Here is a 19072-nt window from a genome sequence, read left to right as displayed (position 1 = left end):
AGCGATGTGTGTTGAAAGTAGAGAGAGAAGATTTAAGGATGATTTCAAGGCTTTTTGGCTGGAGTAACTGGGTGAATGGTGGTACAGCAGATACAGAATCCTGCAAAAGGAGGTTTTGGTTTGTTTGTTGTGGAGGGAGTCAAAATAAAATCGCAGTGCCTGGTAGCCATCTAAGCGGAGGTGGTCAATAGGCTGTAATGTATATCACAGACCAGTCTGGGATTAAGGGAAGAGGTAGGTCAAGAGATAAATACTTGAGAGTCACTACTATATAGATGGTAAAGCCTTCAGATGGAATGAAAGCTGACCATATTATTTATTATCCAAACCAGCACACATTTTTTTATTTTGACAATTTCAGACACATGAAAGTTGCAAGAATAATACATAGAATTTGCATATGCCTTTCACTCAGATTCTCCAAATGTTTATATTTTATTGTAATTGCTTTATCCTTTTCTATTTCTCTACTTACCTATAGACAGACACTTTTTCTCTGAACTATTTGAAAGTAAGTTGCAGACATGATACCCATAGCCTTAAATACTTCAGTGGGTTTTTCCTACAAAGACATTCCCTTGTATCAGTAGTTCTTCAAGTATGGTTCCTGGGCCAGCAGCAACTGTATCGCCTGGAAAGTTAGAAACCTAACTTGTAGGGCCCCACCCCAGACCAACTGATTTTGACAATTTTTCTGTGGTTATGAAAGGAAATTAACATGACTTCAAAACTATTATCTAATTTATAGGCATTATTTAGATTTTACCAATTGTCCCAGTAATGTCTTTGATAGCAAAAGTACCAAATGAACACTTTTGAGATTAAAGGGAACCACATTCAATAATTTTGCCAAGACAGAGTAGTAGTGTAATCATAAAAGGCAGTTGAGCTCACACCTGTAATCCCAGCACTTTGGGAGGCTGAGGCGGGTGGAACACCTGAGGTCAGAAGTTTGAGAACAGCCTGGTCGGCATGCGGAAACCCTGTCTCTACTAAAAATACAAAAATTAGCTGGGTGTGGTGGTGCGCGCCTGTAGTCCTAGCTACTTGGGAGGCTGAGGCCTGAGAATCGCTTGAACTCAGGAGATAGAGGTTGCAATGGGCCGAGATTGTGCCACGGCAGTCGAGCCTGGGCGACAGAGAAAGAATCTATCTAAAAAAAAGGCATTGAGGAGCCATACTTTTTCTTAATACGTACACTTAGAGGTCTAGTATGATAACTGGAATTGTCTATAAGATTTTATAAATGGATGTCCTTAGTGACCTTGACAAGAGGGAAATGGACTCAAAAATGAAAGATAAGAAAGCTGACATGGTATGTAGAAAACTTCTTTATAAAACGAGCAAAGATATGGAGGGGGATGTGGGATTAAGGAAGGTTTTTTTTTTTTTTTTTTAAAGTGGGTCATTTTATTAATACATTATGTTGATTGCTGCTGGGAAAAATTCTTTGCAGAGCAGTCTAGGGAGGTTTACAAACTACTGATGCCTGGAGCTTATCTCCAAAGATTCTTATTTAATGGATCTGGGGTGCAGCCAGGTTCACGGGGATTTTTAAAAGCTCCACAAGTGATCTTAATGTGTAGTCAAGCTTGAGAACCACTGGTAGAGAGAGAAAAAAAATCTGTTGAAGAGAAGGCTTAAAATCTGCTACAGCTGCAAGACCTTAAATAATCTAAGTGCTAAGTTGCAACCAGCACCACTTAAATTATCAAATCTTGTCAGTTACAATATCCAACTTTCCCTACCATTGTCCATGGGCAGACGAAGGGTTTATACCAGTAACTGCATTCCCCAGGAGACAAGAAAGGAGGATAGAAAAACGACTTAGGAATCTCCTTAGAGCTCAAGACTAGGAACTTCCCCAAGCCGGTCCCTGCGGCAGTTCCTGCGGCGCTGCAGCTCGCTGGCCGCACTCGCAGCCCAGGTCGCCAGTGCGCACGCGCAAGATTAGCTGGGGCGCCAGAGCCGGGGCACCTGCGCAGGCTTGGCTGCGCCCTCTCGCGCCGCACGCTCAGCGGGTTCCTCACTCCTCCCGAGCCTCTCCGCTGGCCGCCGCGCGGGAGAGAGGCCGAGATGGCAGATGAGATTGCCAAGGCTCAGGTCGCTCGGCCTGGTGGCGACACGATCTTCGGGAAGATCATCCGCAAGGAAATACCAGCCAAAATCATTTTCGAGGATGACCGGGTAGGTACTGGGCACCACCTCGCTCGCCTGGTAAGGGGGGGGGTATCGTCCGCGGATCCTCGGGTTTCTCGCGGAGGGAGAGGAGGGGTCGCGAGTGCATCGGCGACGGGAAGGGACCTGGCCGCCCTGGCCCAGCGGGCCCCCAGCCAGCGGACAGGGCCCGGGCACGCCGAGGCGGCCTGCCGGCGCGTGCCGGCGCTCCGGTTACTTGTTATCTGCCCCGGGCGCGGGCCAGGCCGCCGGGCGCCCTGGGGCCCCCGCGTGGAAGCCCGCCGGCTCCCCGGCTGCCTCGGACCTTGCCTGTATCAGGAATCTCGAAATCTCGCCAGCGCTCTGCCTGACAGAGAAACCCGATCGCTCCCTGACTCAGGCCCAATCTCCGCGATCTCCCGCGCACAGCCGGCCTGCCAGGGCCCGGCGTTCCTGGGCGCTGCTCAGCAAGGCATTGTGCTCGAGGGCCCCAGGGGCGCTGGGAGGTGCGCGGACCGGCTGGGCCTGCCGGCTTCCTCCGCGGGGTGCGGCTTGCCACCGTCACCCCTACCCCTACTCCTATCCCTCTCTCCACCCCAAGGCCTACCCTGGGCTAGCGAGGCGATCTCCTGAGATAAGAAGTGGGCCCGCGTCTGAGATTTGCTTTCCTTTGACCTCTCCCGCTGAACATTTTGGACTTACAAACAGCTGAATGATTCTTTTTGTATTCAACAGGAAGTAATTTTATGCCAAGAGACTAAGACTGTAGTTTTTGTTGACTTCTTGTAGGTGAAATCCCAGTTGATGTGACTTTGAGATATCTTGTGTAAATTATTTAGTGGACAGTTGTATTTTTGGGATTGGATCTCAGATAAAGCTGGGCAGATTGGCTGATTTAGAACAAATATTGTAAACAGTTTTGTTAAATTTAGGAAATATAAAATATAAGAAAAACATTTATTCTACTAGTGTCATTTAGTTAGATTCAAAACGTTATCAAAGATTTAATTAGGTTCCTCTAGGTGAATTTTTAAAAAAATACTTTGTCTCTACTCAGGGGAAATTCTTTGGTTTTAGAAAAAATATTTCTTTTTAAAGTTTGCAGTTGCCTTTGAGAAGTGGTTGTTGAAAAATTTACATTTGAACCACCGAAGTCCAACTGTATAACAGCAGGAAGCATTCTAAATGAATCAGCATTTTGTAGGGAGTACCCAGTAGAATTACTCCTGAGACAAATAAGTGTGGATGGGTTTTATTAAAACAGCTTTCACTTCAGCAGTGAGCAAGAGATACGAAAATATTCATGTCGTATGTGTATTTACAGACACTGTTTTAAATAATTAGTCTAAATGCTGAAGAATGTGTATCATATATAGACTCTTCAGCTTTACACAAAAGGATAGGTATATTTCTTAAATAGTTGAGTAAAGTGAGAATAGATATTAATCAAGTATCAGACAAATATGTAGTTACAAAACTCATTGCTATCATAAAGAAAAAAAAAAAAAACAGGAAATTGCACAACTAGGACTCTGACCTGGGAGTAATGGGACGGGGAGGGGAATCAGAGGTTTTTTTCTGTTTTTTCTTTTTTCTCCCAGAAATCATGTATGTGCTGGGAATGGAATGGAGGAATGTCTAGCAGTTTAAGTTAGACGGAAGTTGGGGTTTGGAGGGGGAGAGGATCATTGAAAAAGCTCTGAGGGCAGAGAGCTCAGAAGGTCAGTTCCATGTGAAGAGCTGCAGGAGATCTGGAGAGGCAGACAAGGATTAGCATGGCCAATTTCTATGCATTCATTGGCTCCCAGTTTAAATGTCACTGCCTCAGAGTTGTTGTCCCTAAACACTTAATCTAAATCAGGCTTTTCCTGTAATAATCATTCGTATTTTTCCTTTGTAACATGTGTGACCTTTGGTGATTATACCTTTATTTAAAGTTGGTCTTCCCGTAAGACTTCCATTGAGTCCGAGTGCAGTGGCTCACGCCTGTAATCCCAGCACTTTGGGAGGCCGAGGCGGGTGGATCACCTGAGGTCAGGAGTTTGAGACCAGCCTGGAAAACATGGTGAAACCCCGTCTCTACAAAAACACAAAAATTAGCTGGGCATGATGGCATGTGCCTGTAATCCCAGCTACTTGGGAGCTGAGGCAGGAGAATCGCTTGAACCCAGGAGGCGGAGGTTGCAGTGAGCTGAGATCATCCATTGCACTCCAGCCTGGGTGACAGAGTGAGACTCCATCTCAAAAAGAAAAAAAAAGACTTCCATGGGAAGGACCATGGCACCATTCGTAATGTGTACACTTCTGTTTTCGTAGCATCTAGTGCCCCCCATGTAGTTACTGCTCAGTAAATACTTGTTGAAATAAGTTTTATCCTACCAATATACTAAAAGTTTGATTTATTTATTTCTTTCCCTTTTCCCTAGTGCCTTGCTTTCCATGACATTTCCCCTCAAGCACCAACACATTTTCTGGTGATACCCAAGAAACATATATCCCAGATTTCTGTGGCAGAAGATGATGATGAAAGTGTAAGTACATTTCTAACATGATTTATTTTCTTGCTTTTTAAATTGTGAGATTAATTTTGTCCTTAAAGTGCTGTCACATTTTCATCTTCCTAAGGTCGTTACTAAGGAAAAACCAGAAAAACCATTAGGACTTCCATTGCCCAGCTGTTTTCCAAAGTTACTGCATCATTTTGTATCCCACCAGCAATGAATGAGCGTTCCATCTTCTCCATATCCTTATCAACACTTGCTATTATCTTTTTTTTTTTTTTGAGACAGAGTCTCGTTCTGTCGCCCAGGCTGGAGTGCAGTGGCATGATCTCCGCTCATTGCAAGCTCCGCCTTGCAATGGTTCACACCATTCTCCTGCCTCAGCCTCCCAAGTAGCTGGGACTACAGGCACCTGCCACCACGCCCGGCTAATTTTTTGTATTTTTAGTAGAGATGGGTTTCACCGTGTTAGGATAGTCTCGATCTCCTGACCTCGTGATCCGCCCTCCTCAGCCTCCCAAAGTGCTGGGATTACAGGCGTGAGCCACCGTTCCTGGCCTATTATATTCTTAAAGTAAGCTAGAAAAAAGGTTAAGAAAATCATAAGGAAGAGAAAATATATTTACTATTCATTAAGTGGAGTGAATCATAAAGGTCTTCATCCCTGTCATCTTCATGTTAAGGAGGCTGAAGAAGACGACGGGTTGGTCTAGCTGTAGCTGTCTCAGGGGTGGCAGAGGCAGAAGAAAATTTGCATATGAGTAGACCTGCACGGGTCAAACCCATATTGTGCAAGGGTCAGTTGTATTTACTTGGGGATACCTTTGTAAAGTGAGACATTATTTCTGAAACTTAGAAACTTCAGGGCATTAATTTTTAATTCAATATATTTGTACAAATCACAGAGTTCAAAGATTAGAGCGAGTACTTAATGGTAAAATACCATCTTATATGCAGTAACATTAAAACCTCAGAATACATTTTTTTCTTTTTTTTTTTTTTTGAGACGGAGTTTTGTTCTTGTTGCCCAGGCTAGAGTGCAATGGCACGATCTTGGCTCACCGCAACCTCTGCCTCCAAGGTACAAGTGATTCCCCTGCCTCAGCCTCCTGAGTAGCTGGGATTACAGGCATGTGCCACCACACCTGGCTTATTTGTATTTTTAGTAGAGATGGGGTTTCTCCATATTGGTCAGGTTAGTCTCGAACTCCCAACCTCAGGTGATCCGCCCACCTCAGCCTCCCAAAGTGCTGGGATTACAGGTGTAAGCCACCATGCCCAGCCCCAGAATACAAATTTTTAACATTTAGTATAATTAGACAGTCATGGCATTTTAAGGTCAGAGCTTCTTACTCAAATGCAGCTCTTTTCTGTAAGGATAATAAAATGTTAATTTTTACTCAGTTAACATTCTAAATTAGTGTTTTAAGGTCATCTCTTTTACTTAGAAGACAGTTGTTTGCCAGGAAACGTTTACTGAACCAGCTTTAAAACTGTGCTAATTCATAATTAAATGTTGTGACCAGTATAGGTATCTGCTGTACAAGATTTTATATAGATGCTCATCAACTTAAGATGGGGTTACATGCTGATAAACCCATCATAAGTTGAAAATATTGTATGTCTGTTGAAAATGCATGTAATACACCTAACTTACTGAACATTACAGCCTAGGCTAGTCTAATTTAAGCTTGCTCAGAACACTTAACATTAACCTACAGTTGGGCAAAATCACCTAATACAGAGCCTATTCTGTAACAGAGTGTTGAATATCTCATGTAAGAGTATTTTACTGCATATCACCAGTCTGGAAAAGGATCAAAATTTGAAGTATGGTTTCTCCTGAATGCATATTGCTTCCACACCATTGTAAAGTTGAAAAATCATAATTTCCCCAACTTACACTTTCTGTCCGTTGTCCATCTGTACAGTGGACCTTACTGCATGAGTAAGGTAAGCAGAGTCCACTGTCCTGGGGCTTACTAAGGTAATGGGAATAGAAACGTAAGATTCTCTCCCTTCCCTCTTTTCTTGCCAAAGGAATTAAAGGAGTTCCCTTTCCTGAGAGCTTTTTAGAATGTTGAAGTTAACCCTCCCAACTTTTTTCTCTCACAATGGGAAAGCATAAGCAGTGAAATGGGAGTTAAAGTTCTTTTCTCCTGCCAACCTTCTCCCCTTTAACTTTTATTAGGGAAGAAAGCTGGCAACACACAAGTGGACTCCATGTGTAAATAGAGACAAATTGACTGTAGATAGAACCAAAAAACAAACAGGATGACACAGAGTGAGACTAGGTATTTGCCACAGGATCCTACAAGTCCCCAGACAATGCAATAGATCTGGCAGTGTTCACAGGAAAATCCATAATGGTCATAAGGAAGTCATAAAGAAAGCAAGATGTCTTGCTTTATTAAGAAAACTTAAACACCACTTGGAATATAATTAAATTTTTTTTTTGGTTGGGCATAGTGCCTTGTGCCTGTATTCCCAGCACTTTGGAGGTTAAGGTGGGCAGATTGCCCGAGCGCAGGAGTTCAAGAGCAGCCTAGGCAACATTGAAGAAGCCCCATCTCAACAAAAAAATACAAAAATTAGCCGGGTGTGGTGGCATGTGCCTATAGTCCCAGCTCCTTGGGTGGGTGAGGCAGGAGGATCACTTCAACCTGGGAGGTCCAGGCTGCAGTGAGCTGAGATCGTGCCACTGCACTCCAGCGTGAGTGACAGAGCAAGACCCCATCTCTTAAAAAAAAAAAAAAAGTTTAATTGAACAGCAGATTTTATTTCTAATTTGTTTCTTGAAATTAGTAATGATAAATACCTAAGCTTAATGGGTCTCCAGTTATAGATTATGCTCTGTTGGGATTAAGAGTTTCCAAATATTTGCTCAAAGGGGTGTATTTCAATGAGAGTTTTAAGATTTGATATTTCAGCTTGACAGTTTGTTATTTAATGGCAAGAAGTAATAAATTGCCTGTGCCTAAGAAACTTTTTTTTTCCTTTTCCAGCTTCTTGGACACTTAATGATTGTTGGCAAGAAATGTGCTGCTGATCTGGGCCTGAATAAGGGTTATCGAATGGTAGTGAATGAAGGTTCAGATGGTGGACAGTCTGTCTATCATGTTCATCTCCATGTTCTTGGAGGTCGGCAGATGCATTGGCCTCCTGGTTAAGCACGTTTTGGGGATAATTTTCTCTTCTCTAGGCAATGATTAAGTTAGGCAAGTTCCAGTATGTTAAGTAACACACTTATTTTTGCCTGTGTATGGAGAGATTCAAGAAATAATTTTAAAGCCGCATACATAATAAAAGACATTGTTGCATGGCTTATAGTCTCGCTGAATGTTGCATTTGATTTGTTATTTTAAAAATATATTTGTTGGAATATGTGAAGGTGGGTTTATAATTTTGGACGTTTCTTGCTTTTTCTTCCCAAGGAGGACTCAACATATGAACATTGCATTGTTTTAATGGTGTTACTAGTCTTTGAAGACAAATAATGAGAGTTTATAAATTTAGCTTTAACTTTGAAATATCTTTCCAGGCTAAAATAGGTCCAACTTAGATTTTTAAACTAATTCTCACATTTTCTAAGAACATTGGAAATTGACCATTTTGGGTTTAGAAACAGTGCTTTATGTTCTGCCCACATTGCCCCTGGACTCTGGGCGTAATTTGGAAGGGATGAAAGTAGGTTTGTGACATAATCTTTGATGACCATGTGAAGCCATACATTGGTATTTCCTTGCTATTTAAACTCCATCTGAATATTTATTATAAAGACTTGAAAACATTTTACCTATAATTCATTTTTCCAATTGAAACCCCACTGTTCTAAATGTGTATGCTCACATTAATAAACATATTTAAGTTGTGCACAAATCTGGCTACGTCATATAGAGTAGGAAAGGGAACTTGTCAGGGTCTGAGTTTTCATGTAGACTGACAACCAACCTTTTGTTTTTAGTCTCACCATGTACCCTGGCCTTTCTAAGGTTCTGTTTTTTTTAATTTTTTTTTTTTTTTTTTTTGAGACGGAGTCTTGCTGTTTCGCCCAGGCTGCAGTGCAGTGGTGTGATCTCAGCTCAATGCAACCTCCACCTCCTGGGTTCAAGTGATTCTGCCTCACCCAGCCTCCCGAGTAGCTGGGATTACTGGTGTGTGCCACCATGCCTGGCTAATTTTTGTATTTTTGGTAGAGATGGGGTTTCACTATGTTGGCCAGGCTGGTCTCGAACTCCTGAGCTCAGGTGATCTGCCCACCTTGGCCTCCCAAAGTGCTGAGATTAACAGGTGTGAGCCACCACTCCCGGCCTCTAAGGTTCTATTTAATACAAGGTTAATAGCTTTGCTTTTTTGCTTTTCTTTGTGTGGGCACTTTCCAGCTTCCAAAATTTAATAATTTTTTTTTGTTTCTTCTCCCATTCTCTTCATACTTACAGGTTTTTTCCTTTTTTTTTTTTTTTTTGTGAGACAGAGTCATCCTGTCATCCAAGCTGGAGTACAGTGGCATGATCTTGGCTCACTGCAATTTCCGCCTCCCAGGTTCAAGCAATTCTCCTGCCTCGGCCTCCCAAGTAGCTGGGACTACAGGCGCACACCACCATGCCTAGCTAATTTTTGTATTTTTAGCAGGGATGGGGTTTCACCATGTTGGCCAGGCTGGTCTCGAACTCCTGACCTCAGGTGATGCACCCACCTTGGCCTCCCAAAGTGTCAGAATTACAGGTGTGAGCCACTGTGACCAGCCTTCCATTTTTAATCTCTAAAAAGATTGTTGTAGGATTTTGACACATTTAATTGAAAGTTGTTTTTCTTAAAATTTTATTTCCTGTTAGTGATTTTTTAAAATAGTTTTTTTTTTTTTTTTGGAGGTGGGGAGACGAGGGAAATTGGCTCTTTATGTGCAACACATAATTTTTTCCCAATTTGTCATTTGTCCCCTTACTTTGTTTATGGTGTTTAAAATGTTTATATAGTTAATACATCCATCTTAAATTTATTTCATAAGCCTTTCCCACCCTAAGAGGATTTTAAAATATTATTCTTTTTTTTCCTAGTACTTTTTTTTTGAGACTGAGTCTCGCTCTTGTTGCCCAGGCTGGAGTGCAATGGTGCAGTCTCAACTCACTGCAACCTCTGCCTCCCAGGTTCAAGCATTTCTCCTGCCTCAGCCTCCTGAGTAGCTGGGATTACAGGCATGTGCCACCACGCCCGGCTAATTTTGTATTTTTAGTAGAGACGGGGTTTCTCCTTGTTCATCAGGCTGGTTTCGAACTCGCGACCTCAGGTGATCCACCCGCTTCGGCCCCCGAAAATGTTGGGATTACAGGCGTGAGCCACTGCGCCCGGCCTTTCCTAGTACTTTTATGACTTTATATTTTATGTTGAGGGAAGGTGTAGGGAGGAGTTTTGGAGGGATTTGTGCCACAGTAAAGAATGAAGTAATGAGATGCATTTGTATTACGTATAAGAGGGTTGGCTGGGCTTTTATCATGCATATTGTCTTTACCACTGATTTAGTTAAGCTGATGTTAATAAATCAGGTAGACAACCACCAAGTTGTCTTGCTGGTTCTGTCTGTGACCTCTGCCCAAAACTGTCTTGTGGCATATATTCACCAAACCTCATATAGTAGCCAGTCTCCAGGATAGCCCACAAGGATCCTCACTTTTGGTATTTGCACCCTTGTGTTTCTCACTGAATCTGATTCATAATAAACAGTATGGTACAAATGATAGTATGATTTCTGAGGCTGCATCACAGAAGGCATTATGACTTAGACTGTGGTCTCTTGGATTGCTCACTGCTATTGACTGAACATTTATGTTTCCCAAAATTTGTATGTTGAAATTCTAACCTCCAATGTGATGGTATTAGGAGGTGGGGTCTTTGGTAGGTGATTAAATGATGAGACCAGAGCTTTTATAAGTGGGATGAGTGCCTTTGTGAAAGAGACTTTGGAGAGCTCCTGCCCCTTTCACCATGTGGGAACCCAATGAGAATAAAGTCCTTACAAACCAGGAAGTGGGCTCACCAGACACTGAATCTGCTAGTGCCTTGATCTTAGACTTCCCATCCTCTAGAACTGTGAGAAATAAATTGCTGTTGTTTATGAGCCACCCAAGTCTATAGTATTTTTTTTTTCCCCGAAACAGGCTTTTTCTTACTCTGTTACCCAGGCTGGAGTGCAGTGCCATGATCGTGGCTCCCTGCAGCCGCGACCTCCCTGGGTTCAGGTGAGCCTCCCACCTCTCTTCCTGAGTAGCTGGAACTACAGGTTCATACCATCACACTGGGTAATTTTTGTATTTTTTGTAGAGATGGGGTTTCACCATGTTGCCCAGGCTGCTATGGTATTCTTTTCTAGCAGCCAGAACAGACTAAGATACTTGGGAAAGCCAGCTGCTATGGCCAGGGACACTCAAGCAGCCCACTGGAAACGTGTTATGTTGAGAGGAACTCGGCCTGCCAACAGCCAGCAATATGTCAGCTACGCAAATAAACCATCTTGGAAGCAGACCCTCCCCAGCCCTAGTTGAGCCTTCAAGATGACTGCAGTCCTGATTAGCATCTGACTGCAACCTCATGAGAAGGACCCCACAGTACAAGCACCTGTCTAATCTCCCAAATTCCTGATCCACAGAAATGGGGTGATAATAAAGTCACCAAGTTTTGGGGTAATTTGTAACAGCAATGTTAACCAAAATACCTTGTTGTCTTAATTTTTTTTTTCTTTTTTAGCATACAGCTAGACTGCATTTCCCTGCATCCTTTCAGCTGTGTGGGGCCATATACCTATTGTCTGGTTAATGAAATGTGTGAGGAACTGATGTATGTCATTTCCAAGACCCTGAAATATCTCCCATGCACTCCTTTGCTTTTTCTTTTCTTTAGTTGACAAGATGCAGAAAGGATTCAACAGAGGAGATTGAGATGTTTGATGGAATGAGCTTAAGTCTCCAAATGACTGCATGGGGGAGTATTTGCCACACTCCTGACCCACACTGAATTTTGTTAAGCCACTGAGATTTCATGGTTTGGGTAATAATACTTAGGAGTATTTATTGTAATTAATATAAGACCTATGATTCAGGAGTGATGAAACTTTTTTATATAAGGTGGCTTGGGATTTTAACAATCATAGCAGCCTATTTGATTGTTCTGCTCTTAGAAATAGCTCAGAGGTTGAGATTGCCAGGGTAAAGAGGGGTTAGAACTTGGAGATAACAATTGGGCTTTTAAGTAGAGTGTAAGCCAGTTCCTGTGGGGACCATAGCACCACATTTTTTTTTTTTTGAGCCAGAGTCTCACTCTCTTGCCCAGGCTGGAGTGCAGTGATGTGATTTTGGCTCACTGCAACCTCTGCCTCCCAGGTTCAGGTGATTCTTGTGGCTCAGCTTCCCAAGTAGCTGAGGTTACAGGTGTGCACCACCACTCCCAGCTAATTTTTTTTTTTTTTTCATTTTTAGTAGAGACAGGGTTTCACCATGTTGGCCAGGCTAGTCTCAAACTCCTGACCTCAGGTGATCTGCTCACCTCGGCCTCCCAAAGTGCTGGGATTACAGGTGTGGGCCATGCCCCCAGCCAATACCACATCTTGATTGAACTGATCTGAGGAGGCTATGTGAGAAATGACTCTTATGTTTAATATTAAATGTTATATTTTAGAACTGAAGTGATACGTTCAGGTCATTTGAGGAACTTAGTTTATCATTGAAATAATTTCCTTGAGTAAGCCACTGAGAAAATCAGAGTGATCTTTAATCTTTATTTAATATGTGTATTCTTGCCAGTTGTGGTGGCTCACGCCTGTAACCTCAACACTTTGGGAGACCAAGGTGGGAGGATCAGTTGAGCCCAGGAGTTCAAGACCAGCCTGGGCAACATGATGAAACCTCGTCTCTACAAAAAATAGAAAAAAAAAAATTAGCTGGTATGGTGGCGTGCACCTGTAGTTCCAGCTGCTTGGGAGGCTGAGGTTCTGGGAGACTGAGGTGGGAGGATTGCTTTAACCTGGGAGGCAGAGGTTGCACTGAGCCAAGATCATACCACTGCACTCCAACCTGCATGGCAGGCGAGACCCTGTCTACCAAAAAAAAAAAAAAAAAAAAAAAAAAAAGCGTATTTTTCATTTATGTAGGTTAGAATTAGCCTACACAATACAAAAAACAAAAACAAAAACAAAAACAAAAAAACAGATTTAAATGGGATAATAAAGGCTTATTTTCTTCTTTCAAGTTATAGAACCCCCTAAGGTGGCAATCCAGGGCTCTTTTGTCACCTTCTTGATATCAGCAAAAATTCAGGCTCCTCTCTTCTCTACCATCCTTTATATCCTCAAGGTCACTTCATGATGCATGGATTGATGCAGCTCCAGCTTTCAGATTCCCCCATCAAAAAGAGAGGGAAGCAAAATGGCAAAAAGTCATGCCAGCATTATGGCCCTTTAAAAAAGAGCTTTTACGGAGGTCCTTCAAGACCTTCTGCTTATGTATTATTGGTCACCCCAAGATATAAGACAGGTTGGGTATCTTGCTGCCCAGAATTAAACTAGAAAGGAATAAATCTAGAGTCGATACTGACAGGTAGGTCACAGTATATCCCCCATCACTGATAGCCAGTGTTCATGACTGTGGAAAAGCAGCCAGGCATTCTTAGACCTTGCCAAGGTGCTGAAAAGACTGATTAGGTAGTTGCAATTTGGCTATATTCACTCATTTCTCCAACACTGAGTCAAGACCAGGAGGCATTTTGTTGACCATCCCCTATTTTCTGTGAATAGTGGGTGCAACTGTAATTCCAAGCAAAGCTCCTTCTTTGCTGCACTCATTTCTGGTGCTTTATCATACTGATTACATTTTTTTGTCTATTTACATTATGGCTTACAAAATAATAAGTAAATTTTCAAAAGCAGTCCTCACTATTTTTCATTTTTTTTTTGAGACACGGGCTCACTCTTACTCAGGCTGGAGTGCAATGGCACAATGACATTTCACTGCAGCCTCAACCTCCCGGGCTCAAGTGATCCTCCTACCTCAGCCTCCTGAGTAGCTTCACCTGGCTGTTTTTCTATTTTTTATGGAGGTGGGATTTTGCTTTGTTGCTCAGGCTGGTCTCCAACTACCGGACTCAAGTGATCCCCCCTCTCAGCCTTCCAAAGTGCTGGGATTACAGGCGTGAACCACCATGCCTGGTCAAAAGCTCTTTTCTTATGGCACAGATTTTAGTTAAAAAGAACAAGAGTTGGTTAAGTCCTTCTCTTTCAAATATGTATTGCAAATATGTCAACAGGTTATTCAAAGTCTGCATATTGGCCTTCTCATTCAACCGTAAAGCAAACTGAGAGCACTGGCTGATGATAGTAGCTGCTCCTTGAATTGCTTCCTATGATATACAGGATCATTTAATAAAGAGATTTCTGCCTATAACAGCTTATTAAGTTTTCTCCCTATGTTTATTATAATTATGTTCTATAAGCTTCTCAGAAAGAGTGTGACTTGTACATGCATTTGCTTATTTAGAGTAAAATTTGATGTTTCTATAGCTGATTTTGCCCCTTTATTTCATACCAAAGGTTATTTTGCACTTGTCCTAAAAAATACACAGTTGGTTTAACACAGATTTATTGTGCTTTGAAAATGACCTGAAAGCTTGAGTGGCTTCATGTTACTTTTTTAAAAGTCAGGACTTTTGAAGCATTAGTTATTAATACAATAAAATCTACCCATAAAAAGTGTACAGCTTGATGAATTTGACCACAATCAAGATAGAAGATGTTTTAATCATTCCAAAAAGACTTGTTAGGAGACCATTTTATAACCCACATTATAGATGATGGCTTGGTCCAGTAGGTAGTGTTAGAGCCGATGAGTAGTGATCCTGTTCAGCATGTATTTTGAAAATAGAGCCGGCACAATTTGCCAATGGACAAAATATGGGAGTGACAGAGAGAAGTCACTATTTATTATTCCTCAAGATTCTATAGACCAACTGGGTGGTTTCTGTGCTGTTTTGCCTGATCTTATTCATGCCGCTGTGTTCTGTTGAGGGTTAGCAAGTCCAAGATGACCCCACTCAGATGTATCATGGTTGGTACTTGCAGTCAGCTGGGGTCTCTGGAGTCCTCTCTCTAGGGCCCCTCAGTCTCTTGTTTCCTTACATTGAGGTCACACAGTAATAAACAATCCCAAACTTAGTTTAAATTAATTACAATTTATTATTCCTTATGATTTTGTGGGTCGTTTGGGCAGTTCTACTTATTTCACCTTGGCTCACTCATGCAGCTACATTCAGCTAGGGGGTTGCAGGGGGACGGATTTAGCTGGGACAGTTGGCATGGTTTAGTTACACACCACAGGCTCTTTGGCTCCCCATGTAATGGAAATTAACAGGGGGACAAGCAGATTTCCCAGACAAGTCTTTTTTTTCTGGGCTTGTGCTTAAAAACAAGGGAAAGCCTGGGCGCGGTGGCTCATGCCTGTAATTCCAGCACTTTAGGAGGCCGAGGCGGGTGGATCACCTGCGGTCGGGAGTTCAAGACCAGCCTGACCAAAATGGAGAAACCCCCTGCTAAAAATACAAAATTACCCTGGCGTGGTGGCGCATGCCTGTAATCCCAGCTTCCCAGCTACTCAGGAGGCTGAGGCAGGAGAATTGCTTGAACCCAGGAGGCGGAGGTTGCGGTGAGCCGAGATCGCGCCATTGCACTCCTGCCTGGGCAACAAGAGCGAAACTCCATCTCAAAAAAAAAAAAAAAAAAAAGAAAAAAAACAAGGGAGACAACAGAGGCGCAAGGATCCTCCAGCTGACTCTGAAAAAAGCCTATAGGGAATTTTTTTTTTATCAGGCAAAGTGCGGGAATTGACATCAGGGGTAGGGTATGAAGGCTAGGCTGGGCAGAACACGTAGGGGCAGGGTATACAGGTTCCCATATCTGGTTGCAATGCTTATATTGAGTAATGGGCCACCTGGTAGTCTGGCCAGAGGCAAGGAGGCTGTACATCAATTATTGTTCAGCATTCCTTTCCCAGGTGAAACACTCTGCAACCTTTGTTCGATTTTAGATCTAAATCAGTTTCTGGAATTCTTTAAGTAAAAGGCATGGTTAAACATTAGGAGTGCACAAAAGAACAATATAGACTGGCTATTTTCTGTATATGACTATTAGCGGAAATAGTGTCAGTGAGGTAGTGGTGTGGATTTTGTGATCAGTGGGAATCATGAAAGAATGCTCTTGGGGTGAGCTAAAGCCAAACCCTGTCCCTATTCTGTCTCAGTTTGGTTTCTTTCCATGTTGTCTTTCACCTTAAGCTTCTACACAGATTACTATTCTCAGAGCAGCAATCCAAGAGGTCAAAGAAATGCTGGAATATCTCTTGAGGCCTAGGCTTCAGAACTTGCGTAACATCACTTCCACCACATTTTGTTGGTCACAGCAAGTTAAAAGGCCAGCCTAGGTTGAAAGGTTTTGAGAAATAGACCTCATGTTTGCATGTGAGAAGGAGAAACGTCACATTGCAAAGGGGCGTGCATACTAGGATGGGAGGAAGATAGAGCCATTAAAGAGTCTACCCTACCACCATTATGCTGTTGACTCAGCTACTTTCTCTCCTGCCATTAAGACTAATTGTTTCCGTGTCTTTGTGTGACTTGAGTTCATACTTTCTAAGAGAGGACAGGGGCTCCTGAGGCATAAACCTCAGGGGCCAGATCACCTCATAAGCTACAGATAACCTGCAAATGACTGATCAGTGTTCACTGCGGTGAGGCAATCTGGTATGGTGGCCAGTGTGTACAGACCTCTTAAAGGCTTATGGAAAGGGACTGGGCGCGGTGGCTCATGCCTGTAATCCCAGTACTTTGGGAGGGCCGAGGCAGGCAGATCACCTGCGGTCAGGAGTTTAAGACCAGCCTGGCCAACAATGTGAAACCCTGTCTCTACAAAAACAAAACAAAACAAAAAAAATTAGCCAGGCATGACGGTGGGTGCCTGTAATCCCAGCTACTTTGGAGGCTGAGGCGGGAGAATTGCTTGAACCGAGGAGGCAGAGGTTGCAGTGAGCCGAGATTGTGCCATTGCACTTCAGCCTGGGCGACAGAGGGAGGCTCCGTTTCAAAAAAAAAAAAAAAGAAAAAAAAAAAACTTATAGAAAGGGACAGGGCATGTGGCAAGTCCTCTGTAGCTTTCCTGAAAGGGTCCAATAGGCATCTTGCTTGACCAGTACAGTACAACTAAAACTTGGTATAGTGGTTACAAATATCAGCCTGCCATTCAAGTGTGTAATAAATATATCTCTTTTTGTTTTTCTGTAACAACTTTTCTGTTTTGAGTCTCTGATCCATTATGGTGAAAGATACTTACTTTTAGTCAATTTGGAGTCTTCCCCCTCCCGTCCCTGGGGTGCTACTTAATTTCTGGAAGGTCTTATATAGTGCCATGGGATCCGGAGGGGCCATCTAGTCCTCTTTGTCATTGGTCCCTACAGTTTACCTGAGACTTTTGTTACCTTATTTAATCCTTTTTCATTGATCCCTGTAGGTTGACGTTTTGTAATAATGATGACCATGATTATGATAGTATTATGATAGTAATTATGAAAGTATTATGATAACATTAATGAGAGTTGCTATTTGTTTAATGCTCACTATAAGACAGGCACTGTGTTATATGTATTAAAAATAGTATTGCTGGCCGGGCACGGTGGCTCACGCCTGTAATCCCAGCACTTTGGGAGGCCGAGGTGGGAAGATCACGAGGTCAGGAGATCGAGACCATCCTGGCCAACATGGTGAAACCCTGTCTCTACTAAAAATACAAAAATTAGCTGAGCGTGGAGGCGTGTGCCTGTAATCCCAGCTACTCGGGCGGCTGAGGCAGGAGAAACTCTTGAACCCGGGAGGCAGAGGTTGCAGCGAGCTGAGATGGCACCACTGGACTCCAGCCTGGTGACAGAGCTAGACCCCGTCTCAAAAAAAAAAAAAATATTGCTAAAAACAACTCTGTGTACATGTTATATCCTGTGGCATTTGCACAAAGCATATGTTTAATGGACATTTGTAATTATCAACATCCAGCTTTTGAACTCTCTTCCTATTTGAGGGATTCATTGCCTCCAAAAAGAGAAGCTGAAATGAACAGACACCTAGTATTCTAGCTCCTCTGCCAACTAGGATGTAGGCCCTTGACCTAGGCTCTGCCGATCAGATGCACTCATCTGGGATTTTGAATTTGAAACTAATGACACAAAGAAACAAGGACAGTGGAGATTTCTTTCTGGTGTCAGTGGCAGCAGCATCGAGTTGGCAAGCACAGCAGTGTCTGTGTTGCCAACCCTTGGATCCAATGTTGAATACCAAGGATGACAACAGTGCAAACTGCAGTTCCTGTGTTCAGTGGCAGTGGTAGCAGCATACCAGTAGACTGGCTCTCTGGTTCTATGTTTTGGTTTTTTGTTTGTTTGTTTGTTTGTTTCGAGACAGAGTTTTGCTCTTGTTGCCCATGCTGGAGTGCAGTGGTGCAATATTGGCTCACCGCAACCTCCACTTCCCAGGTTCAAGTGATTCTCTTGCCTCAACCTCCTGAGTAGCTGGGATTACAGGCATGTGCCACCATGCCCAGCTAATTTTGTATTTTTAGTAGAGATGGGGTTTCTCCATGTTGGTCAGGCTGGCCTCGAACTCCTGATCTCAGGTGATCCACCCACCTCGGCCTCCCAAAATGCTGGGATTACAGGTGTGAGCCACCATGCCTGGCCCCTGGTTCTATTTTTGTTTGTGAAGTTATCTGCATAGCTTCTCTTTATTCCTGCCTATTTTCCCAGTTTATCTGTGAGCCATTCATTAGTTTCAAGAAATTAGCTGATGGAGAAATTCTTAGCAGGAGTGATTGCAGGCAATAGGGAAAGGGTAGGTGGAGAGCTTGGGGTTGGTTAATTGGCCTGGTTTGGGATGGAGGCAAGGAGAACCCAACTAACATTAAGGAATTGGATTTTCACAGCACATGGCAAATAGTAACAAAATAGGGTTGGTTTTTTTTTTTGCGACAACGTCTCCCTCTGTCACCCAGGCTGTAGTGCAGTGGGATTATAGCTCACTGTAGCCTTGAACTCCCAGGCTCAAGTGACCCTTCCAACTCAGCCTCCCAAGTAGTTGGGAGGATAGGCCCATGCCATCACACTTGGTTCAAAATAGCTAATTAAATCATTTATTTGATCACCTGCAGTGACATGCCAATTGAAGGCAAGGCTTTGGGTTTCCAAATCCTATTGCCATAGGATCATATAAAGGGTAGGCATGGAATTTGAGGGTTGTGCAGGTTTTGTGACTGCTTCTAATATTGCTGAACATCTTAAAAAGTAATAACAAGGCTGGGTGCCATGTCTCACACCTGTAATCCCAGCACTTTGGGAGGCCGA

The 19072-nt window shown here is 42.9% G+C and overlaps 1 protein-coding gene across 1 annotated transcript; it reads left to right on the top strand.

Annotated features, from left to right (window-relative positions):
* Positions 1-2028: 2028 nt before the first annotated feature.
* HINT1 (histidine triad nucleotide binding protein 1) lies at positions 2029-10212 on the top strand. Its single transcript, NM_001131229.1, is given in 3 exon segments — positions 2029-2187; positions 4584-4688; positions 7664-10212. Coding segments are annotated over 3 exon segments (381 nt in total). The 5' UTR covers positions 2029-2076; the 3' UTR covers positions 7829-10212.
* The last annotated feature ends 8860 nt before the right edge of the window (positions 10213-19072 follow it).

This window comes from Pongo abelii, chromosome 4 (genome assembly GCF_028885655.2).
Source record: "Pongo abelii isolate AG06213 chromosome 4, NHGRI_mPonAbe1-v2.0_pri, whole genome shotgun sequence".
Taxonomy (NCBI): domain Eukaryota; kingdom Metazoa; phylum Chordata; class Mammalia; order Primates; family Hominidae; genus Pongo; species Pongo abelii.
This window is presented reverse-complemented; position numbering and strand designations above follow the sequence as displayed.